This window comes from Phoenix dactylifera, chromosome 3 (assembly GCF_051530095.1).
Source record: "Phoenix dactylifera cultivar Ajwa chromosome 3, Ajwa_hap1_PhDact_Kaust_v1.1, whole genome shotgun sequence".
NCBI classification, from domain to species: domain Eukaryota; kingdom Viridiplantae; phylum Streptophyta; class Magnoliopsida; order Arecales; family Arecaceae; genus Phoenix; species Phoenix dactylifera.
This window is the reverse complement of record NC_143192.1, coordinates 48,642,912-48,652,941: the sequence shown is the minus strand read 5'-3', so window position 1 is coordinate 48,652,941 and position 10,030 is coordinate 48,642,912. Positions and strand designations below refer to the sequence as shown.

Genomic DNA, 10,030 nt, shown 5'->3' with positions numbered 1-10,030 from the left:
TCCACCACCCATAGGATGCCACTAGCATGGTTAGCCACATACGTGGCCACCCAATCCGCAGCCCTGTTGGCTTCTCTAAATATATGCTTTGCCTGAACAACCGCTCCGTCCCTCGTCATCATCCAGATATCGCGAATCAAGGGATGATCAGCGGCAGAAGTTGGAAAAATTGCAAAAGCCGGAAGAGCCGGCCGAGTTGCCCAATTTCTTGGGAAGACGTGGTCGCTGCTCGAAGGGTGTTTGATGAAATGCCCAAGAGGAGCGTCCTGTCACGGACTGCCATGATTTCTGGGTATTCTCAGAATGAGTATCCAGAGGAAGCAATAGAGGAATTTTCTTGGATACGTCAGTTGGATTTTAAGGCGAATGAGTTCGCTAATGGCAGCGCTCTGCGGGTTTGCACTGGTCTGGGTGCATTTGAAGAGCAGATTTGCGGAGCATTTGTTTGCGCGGAGTGCTCTCGTGGATTTGCATTTGAAGCGTGCTTCGGATGAGCATGCGATGCTCGGTGCGTGCTCGAGAGGATGGAGAAGAGAGATGTGGTTGCTTGGAATTCGGTGATTGGAGGGTGTGCGGTGCAGGGGCTTGGAGAGGACGCATTTGGATATTTTTGCTTGATGCTTAGAGATGGTATTGCTTAAAACTTATGATTTGAAAGCTTATTAGATGCTTGTTTGAATTGTGAACGCTTGGCTTCTGCGCTTGATTCTGTTCCATGATATCCCACCATGCACTGTTATGAGCTACCACACAACATTACTTTATCTTTGTTAATATCATGCTGCAGGTAATCATTTTCTAAGTTCTTATACATTAATTTTCGCCTGTATTAATCAACACCTATGTTAATCAATAAAGTACACATCTTGTTTACTCTGAAGGTAACATGTATCGTTCTAATTTATAAGTTTACAGATTCATAAGACATTGACAAACATGATATTTTCATCAAATGATAGGCAAAAATACCTGCCCAATTATGATCACTGTTACTTTCTGTTGGTTCGGCATAATCAACTTCGGTATTGGATACTGTTTATATCTCCTTCTTAGTTGATAACAAATGATGCTGCATATTAGAGTCTACTGACCAACTTCTTCATTTTATTAAAAAAAATGTGTCGATACTCGTTCCTTTTCTTGTTAGGAAGTCTCCAGAGATTTTAGTTTAACCGTTGTTATATATGGGTTCCTTTATTGTTGAACTTCAGCTTCCATGAACCTTTTGGCTATCTTAATTTACGATTTTAACAGGTCATCTACCTGATCATTTCACTTTTGGAAGTCTGTTAAGGGCATGTGGTTTAGTTAGAGCTCTTATGCATGTGAATCAGATTCATGCTTTGACCGTCGAACTGGGTTATGAGAATCAACCTAATGTTACTGGATCACTGATTGATGCATATGCAAAATTTAGGAGCATGCAGAGTGCTAGATGGGTATATGACTCGATGTTCGAGCGAGACTTGATTTCCTGTACTGCATTAGTCACTGGGTATTCACTGAAAAGAAGCTGTAGTGGGAAGGCATTGGAGCTTTTTGGTGACATAAATAGGATGGACATGAGAAGTAATGATGCAATTTATGTTCCATGACTTTGTAATTTTGGTTTGTAAGATGATGGTTTATGGTTGTAGTTTGGAACTCTGGATGTGGTCGTACTTTGAAGTTTGGATGGTTTATGTCGTGTTTGGAGTCTATTTGATGTGTTTTGGACATAGTGGATTATGTCCTTTGGAGTTTGGATGTGTTGTAATTTGGATTTTACAATGATTCCTTATGGTTGTACTTAGGATAGTCTAGCTTTTATTGATCATTTTATGGATCATCTCGGCTTACAAGTTGAAGGTGTAGACCTCTCAATATATAATTAAAGCATGACATCATGAACTTGGTTATGATTGTTTGCTTTTTCTTATTCAATTACTAACTTTCTTATATTACAAACATTATCTATCTAGATTTGTGACAAGGTCTAGAAGAGCAACTAAAACAGACGAGCAGTAGACTTTTCATCCAGCTCTTCCAATTGTCGCCTCTTTTGCCATCATATACCGTCACCATCACTGAAACTAGGATTATATGTTGATATGAAAAGAAAGTAAGTTAAGGTAGTTGTAAAAAATCTGAGGCAATTATATAAGAAACAAGAATTTAGTGTATTCTGCCCTGGAATAGAATATTGTTTACATCTCGGTTTAAACTTGACAAGTAAAATTCTTCCAACACTATACGGTCTAAAACTGTTCGCCAGGTTCAACAAATTGGTTTAGAAGGAACTGAGGACTGTCATTATGTCATAATTCTTAAGACTATACAACAATAAGATGGGTTCTGTCTCTGTTCTTTTATTTTGTCCATCACAAATTCAGCTCATGGATGGCTGGATCTTATTGAAAGTAATGCAACCCCCACCACTCATATATATTTTGTCCTTTGCTGGATTTAACTCAGTTTAGATGACTGGACCAAGGTTCAGTCCATTTGCAATTAATTCAGTAGCGCCATTTGGCCATCAAGGTTCAGTCCATTTGCAATTAATTCAGTAGCTCCATTTGGCCATCAAGGTTCAGTCCATTTGCAATTAATTCAGTGCTAAGTCCTCTTAGTGCCAGTGTGCCAAATGTTTGGTTTATTTGAAAGACCCATTGCTTCAATAACTTCTACGCCAAATGTTTGGTACTGGACCATTGATTGAATCACTGCAAAAAAAATATTCATTGAATTGGTAGACAGGCTATGATGCTGGACAAAGCTAGATGCAACCTGAAAATGACCTGACATTACCATTATTTTCGACCTAAGTTTGTTCTGGTCCCAAATTTTGACTTATTTGTTTGATTGGAATTGGTTAGGTTACGATAAATAGAATTGATATATTCTCGATACAGTCAGTTTCGGATTCATGTTGAACGACTAGCTTTCTTCTTGAGACCTATCACATTAATGTGGCAATTTTCTACCCACCAAGATTTATGAGCTGATCTAGGTTCTCATCACCTAAACAAGGTCCTTTACCTTCATGAGTAGGCTTGAGTAAGTCTATCCTACATAAAACTATACCAATATCAAACCTGGTGTAATTGAAATGCATACAATGCATTGGATGTTATCGATGGGATATGAATCTATGTTGCATATATATATATATATATATATATATATATATTGGTAATGCCAAATAGAACTTTTTCTCAATAAAAAAACTTCACAAAGGTACATGTTTACATGGACTAATTGAATTGGTTTGTATGAATACAGAAGTGATGTTGCTATGCGTACATAAGTAATATCAAGAAAGTGCTTTATGTGTATAAAGTGAAAAAATATCCTAAAAATGCTGTGCTACTATGTCATACTACAGAGAGAATATTTAATTAACAGCGATTTTATCTCATTAGGAGGAAAGAAAAGCAACAGTAAAAACCGCCTGTCCTACAAATGTAAATATATTTTATTCTATTGTTGGAAGCAAGAATTTTGACGATTGTTAATTTCATAGATTCTTGGCCTCAATGGATATATGTAAAAAATTATGACATATTTCGTTCAGCCGGTGATAACTAATTTTTAATGACCAAAGGTGTCCCAAAAGCTTGCATGTGGAATGAGATGTCACAATGGATGACCTATCAAAATATCAAATGCATGTTTACTCCATGCACGCACAATCATGATCTCATAAGGTATTACATATTTGTTGTAACGTCGTCGTTGAAAAGAGAATAAGACATCTACAGGAGAGAAAAAAAAAAGAAGAGAGAGGAGATGAGCTCATATGAACATCATTTTTTTTCTTAAGATCAACTTGACGGTAATATATTGATGTCACTTGGCAACTTTGCAGGTGATTGTATCATGTATAAAATAGATATCGGGTATTTTCACATTAAGAAGAGTCAATCTCCATTTGTTGGAGAAAAAATAAGCTGCGCAAAGATCAGTAAACTCATTAACAATGTACCAAAGCCAAATAGAAATTTTTTTTATTTGTGTTTGCCTGGTACAGTATATATATATATATTGGTATAACGACATCATATACACAACGATGTGGGTGCAGCCATAGTACAAAATATATTAAAAAACTAATAAACAAAACAGAAACAGAAACAAGCATCAAGAATGTTCCTAGCATAGAGGATAAAAAACGATTAATAGAACACAATAAAAAGCATTAAAAAAATAATCATTTGAGCTATTAACCACAAAATCTTACTATTTCGATGTGTCATTTATATGTTCTCGACCCTTCCAAATTTGGGCACCCAAACAAATTTGATACCTTCTAGAAAACAAATAAAAAAGAAAAAAAAGGGACTCATGAGTTTGCGTAAAAGATCCTTTGCGCAAGCGCAAAAGCCAAGCTTTGTTCCCTAGCCAAAATATTCCATGCGGAGCTCGAGCTATACCTTTCGCATGATCAATATCCTTGTACAGCATTGATCGTTGGATTGCATTCTGCACATATCTCAAAGCATTTTCAAACTCGGCTCGACCGGCTATCAGTCTGGGCCCACAATGTCGGCATATTAGGTGAGTCTCGCCTAGCCGAAAGGGACCCAGCGATGGTAACACGTCAGTTTCAAAACATCCGTCGACGCGTGTCCCGAAGACACCGACCCTTGGCGCGGCTCCGTGGGCGGGGAATCCCCCGTCGGCCTCCACTTTGTTGACGTGGCCTCAAAGTCCATTCTCCCGACCGCCCTTTCCGACGAAGGGGGCCTCCAAGAGAGCGATAGATCTGATAGAGATCGAGATATTAGCGGTGGTCGGTCGGTCTCTCTCATACCACGAGGGTGGCCCCCTGTCTCTCGTCTCCTCTCTTTTTTTTCCGCGCCTTTGGATTCGTTTTGGTGTCGGGATTCGGGATTTGGTTCGGCTGGGAGTGGGATGGAGGAGAGGTACGAGCCGTTGAAGGAGCTGGGGGCGGGGAACTTCGGGGTGGCGAGGCTGGTGAGGGACAAGAAGACCAAGGAGCTCGTCGCCGTGAAGTACATCGAGAGGGGGAAGAAGGTATGCGAAAAAGATTGCTTCTTTATGGTTCTGTTTATTTATTTATTTTTTTTGATGGGTTCTTGTTTCTAGGTTTGGGAATGCGAGTTCTTGGATGTAATTGTGGTGTTTCTGTTTCCGGGTTTTGTTCTAATTGTCTTTGGGATTCATTTTTTAAAAGATTTCTGATGGGTTTTGATTTTGACGTGAATGGTATGATCTCAATTCCCTCTGAGGAAAGGAAAGACTGTGTTTTTTCTTCTATTTTGTCTCTCTTGTTTTTTGTGATGCTATTGTCAGAATTGTGGACGAATGTTTTTGGCTAGAATTTGATATTATGAGGAGGTTACATTCCTATAACTGGGTCTTATGGATTAAATATTGTTATAAGAGATCTGAATTTGCTCGGAAATGTCTTTATCGTTCCAAAGGAATGGCCTTTTTTAGTTCAGGAGACTTGGATTTTGTTTTTGCTTCACTCTGATAGTCCTGAGTCGGGTTGCTCATGGATAGGAATTGAGGATTTGGACTTACATTAAATTGGTTACTCATTCTATTCCTTTGAGATTACTTAAGGGCTTTTTATGATTAATATCATAAGGTCGGTCTTGATGTGAGATATTGCCATCTAAATCTCACTTTCTTATTTTTGGTTCAGATTGATGAGAATGTGCAGCGGGAAATCATCAATCACATGTCTTTGAGGCATCCTAACATCGTTCGTTTCAAGGAGGTGAAGACCAGACTTGCCTATCATGTCCTAGCTACATTTGAATATCCACTAAAGCCTTCTGCAATTCTGAGTGAATATATGCATTATGCTCATAACATAAAATTCCTTGGTTAAAAATTAAATGAAGAGAACAATAATTTCATGCATTAATATCACAAAAGGATTTTTGCAGTATATACAACTTCTTAAAGAATGGAATAGGACTAGCAGAGTAAAGCTGCTCCCAAACTCTTGTCAGAAAAATATTCGGAGATCATCTTTCACAGTTAAGATCGCACCAAAAAATTGTGATTTCTTGGTATCTGACAGGACCGGCAAATGTCTCTGGTTTCATATTTAATAACATAAGCTTCTGATGTCCCCTGTATCCTCACAATGTCTGGTATGCTTATGTTCTCCTTTTTCTATATGCAAGTGCCAGCCACCTACCAAAAGTTGTATCTTGTGGTTGGAACTGGGAATTATTCGTATGGTTCAAAATGAAGAGAAATCCTTAATCACCTTATGTAGAGTGGTTTCACTTTGGTTTCTCTACCAAGTGAATTTCCTGCATACCAATGAATTTTAAGCAAAGCTATTTAACATTCTGCCATGCTTTTGTCATTGCACCTATGAAGAGAGGGTGCTGGCTTATCTTTACTAGTTACCTCTTTTTTTCCTACATTTTTAAAAATTCTGTTTAGTTTTCATGAGAAGTGAATAAGGTGGTTTGTCGCAATGACAGCATAGGCCCACATGGTTGGTTCCGAGCTATCACTTTTCCTAGTTTTGCTGATTTGCTGTGCTATAGAGTCATTTTTGCTTCTGAGAGGGCCCCTGTGCTATATTTTTTTTCCTAATTTTTAACCATTATGAGGTTGGTAATCACTTAAAATTTATGTCCTTCTGATACAATTAAGAACAGGACCCTGAGGTTTTCTGATATAACTAAGTACAGAAGGTGGATAGATTTGGGGTTTTCTTGAACCTCCAGTACAGTGTACAGTAGTCTCTTTAGCTTATCCACAGGCATCGCTTTGCTTATGAAGCAGCCTTGGCCTCTTTATGATCGTTGTATTCATACAGATTTGAGCCATGTAGGTTTTGGACTCCCAAAGGATACAAATGTGCCAAAAAGAAATATATATATTGTGCCGTATGAAAGCACAAAGAACCTAGTGTACTCTTCTCACACTCATGTTTCTCTCATGATACTTGAGTTACATGTAATTTGGGAGAAGGGTGGTATTATATAAATGACTTTTGCATTCATGATGATGGATGATTATTTGCAGGTGTTGCTAACACCAACACACCTAGCTATTGTCATGGAATATGCTGCTGGGGGAGAGCTCTTTGTGAGGATCTGCAATGCTGGTCGCTTTAGTGAGGATGAGGTTGTTTAATTCCTTGTAGATTTATCTCACTGCATTACCATCCCTAATCAATGCTTCTCTGATTATATTACCTTATTAAGTTACCTGTTGTTTACATATTTTTTCACTTTGTTTGGTGTGAATTGCATTTTCAACAGGCAAGATTCTTCTTTCAGCAGCTGATATCGGGAGTTAGTTACTGCCATTCCATGGTATATTATACATATGTTTGATCTGAATTATCTTGGAGACAACGAAATTATCTCAACATTATTGTTGCTATTATTATAGGAAATCTGTCACCGTGATCTTAAACTTGAGAATACACTCCTGGATGGGAGTCCAACACCACGCCTTAAAATTTGCGACTTCGGTTACTCAAAGGTATTATTGTAGTATCTTGCTGTAGTTTGTTGTAGATATAATATACTTAGTAATATTATGGGGATGCTTGTTCTCTTTGGAATGCAGTCTGCTTTACTGCATTCGCAACCCAAATCAACAGTAGGTACTCCAGCATACATAGCACCAGAGGTCCTATCACGAAAGGAGTATGATGGCAAGGTAACTCTTTCCCTTTTTACTTGTTAGATGTGGATATAATGTCGTGAATTGTTCTCAGAACCTCAACTGGTGGTTACAAGACAAATTTATGCAATTAGAACAGGGACGCTTTCTTTCTAACGTGCCTAACAAACATCTGGTCATGGGACCAGAGGTCCTAAGCTTCAAGTGCAGTAGTGTATTTTTTTGTAATAAATTCCATAATTTTGTATGTTCATTTAGTTTAAAAAAAAGGGATTTTAGTGTATTTAGATACCCTATAAGTAAGCTGCTTGAGGGGTTCACCCTGTTATCTAACACAAATAATTCATACCTCTCCATTACTTGTTCAGGTCCTACTTGGATTTCTTAATGTTATGATAGCTTGTCACTTGTTAATTCTAATGAGCAGGAAGTGTTCCATTGATATAGGGAATGCTTAAGCACACAAGGATGACTAAATTAGCTTTATCTTGAAGTTGTCATGGTTGCTCTATTTTTGTTAATTTTGCTTATATTATAATTTGTAAGATTTCAATCAAAATATACCATCTTAGTGTCTTGTATTATCGTCATGGCTGCATGTGTTTTGCACTAGGGACCACGTTGGTATGTAATGGCATCATTTCCTGCACATATGCTATTGGTCCTAGAAGTTCTTACTTGGTTCAAGCTCTAGAAGCTATCCTCAGATCTCTTTTTGTTACCGTGAAGCTGCTCCCACTTCCACTCTAATCCCATATGCCATGTTGAACTATGAAAGATCAAACTGCCAACTTACTTCAGCTTCTTTAGTTACGCACCTTTAATGCCTCTGTTTCTGGCATTAAAGTTCAAGCATTAGGAAGTTTTTTTTTTTTCTTTTTTTTTTCAATATGTTGCTTACTATTATTAGCAGCCAGGTGTTCTGAAATCCCTGAAATTCAGATTGCAGATGTTTGGTCCTGTGGTGTCACATTGTACGTGATGTTGGTTGGTTCATACCCCTTTGAGGATCCCGAGGATCCAAGAAACTTCAGGAAGACAATTAACGTAAGTTTTTTTTTTTTTTTTTTAGGAAGAGCCTTTTGTTTTCTCTCTCAACTGAGTAAAAATCATATAGAAATAATATCATATGCCCAACAGCGAATATTAAGTGTTCAATACTCCATTCCGGAATATGTGCGAGTGTCCCAGGGGTGCAGGCAGCTTCTCTCTCGAATTTTTGTTGCCGATCCATCAAAGGTATACTTTTTCTTGCTCAACTTCTCTCTATATTTTGCAGTGAAAATAGTGCTAACTCTCTCCACATTGCCTTAAAGAGGATCACAGTCCCAGAGATAAAAAAACACCCCTGGTTTCTGAAGAACTTACCTAAAGAGATAATAGAGGTTGAGAGAACAAATTACATAGTCAGAGAGCAAGATCGGCCCAGTCAGACTGTTGAAGAAATAATGCGCATCATAGAAGAAGCAAAGAAACCGGCTGAAGGTTCTAAGGCAATTGATCAGTCTGCGTTGGGATTGGTGGATGCTGATGATACTGAAGCTGAGGCAGATGCTGAAGAGGTTGATAGCAGTGGCGACTTCCTGGCACCCATTTGACTTAATACATTGGGGATTCAGAATTAGGATGATGTTGCACTCAAACCGTGTGTCCCAGCAGATATAGGCTAGTAAAACTTTGCTTCTATTGTGTGATAATTTTTTACATGTTTGTGTTAAATGTACAGTGTTGGAGGGCTGTGAATATTTAAAGCCCTTGGAATGACTTGTGATGAGGTGGGTTAAAGAGTGCTATGGGATCTTAGCAACTGGATGCCTCTATCAGGAGCAAGCATTCTCCAAGTTATTGAGAATTCTGCCATAATTAATGAATCTTCTATTTGCCATGTGATTCTTCAATTTCTTGTCTAAATATATAGTTATCCCTATATAAATCATTGTCTAAATATAAGTTGCTCATAGTCAGTGCTTGAAATACTTAGAAGAAATGTCCTTTGTTGCTGTGGTTGTTGTTGTTGTTAGATGATGATAAGATAGCCTTTTTGCTACAATTTCTGTATTCTTAATAAAGTTTCTGACCATGTAACTTCTTTAATAATTTTAAGTAATACGTCGTTTTCCTTTTCTGGATTCCACAATATTTCTTCCCAGCCAAAAGAACTCTGAACTTGTAACTATGCCTGTCAGTTCTTCACATTTATGGCGCAACGTTGCTGAAGAGTTGCAATTCACAAATATACCCCTATTGCGAATTTATTTTGTAGATTCATCCCTCTCCACTCTCCCCCTTCTTCCTCTTTGTTAGCCTCCCTTTGCCGCCACCACCTTTTCCCTCACTCCTTTCTCATCTAACCTCCTCTGTCAGCATGATTGATGATATTAGAAATAATTTTACCTAAAAATTACTATATCTTTATTTT

General features: G+C 38.0%; 1 protein-coding gene and 1 pseudogene across 1 annotated transcript; both read left to right on the top strand.

The window, feature by feature from the left end:
* Window positions 1-524: 524 nt before the first annotated feature.
* On the top strand, window positions 525-1,595 carry LOC113462971 (pentatricopeptide repeat-containing protein At3g20730 pseudogene; annotated as a pseudogene).
* A 3,028-nt stretch (window positions 1,596-4,623) lies between these two features.
* LOC103710774 (serine/threonine-protein kinase SAPK3-like) lies at window positions 4,624-9,496 on the top strand. Its single transcript, XM_008796657.4, has 9 exons — window positions 4,624-5,016; window positions 5,654-5,728; window positions 7,003-7,104; window positions 7,242-7,295; window positions 7,375-7,467; window positions 7,555-7,647; window positions 8,554-8,658; window positions 8,752-8,850; window positions 8,928-9,496. The coding sequence occupies exons 1-9, from the start codon at window positions 4,894-4,896 to the stop codon at window positions 9,207-9,209; spliced, it is 1,026 nt and encodes a 341-aa protein (XP_008794879.1). The 5' UTR covers window positions 4,624-4,893; the 3' UTR covers window positions 9,210-9,496.
* Window positions 9,497-10,030: the final 534 nt, after the last annotated feature.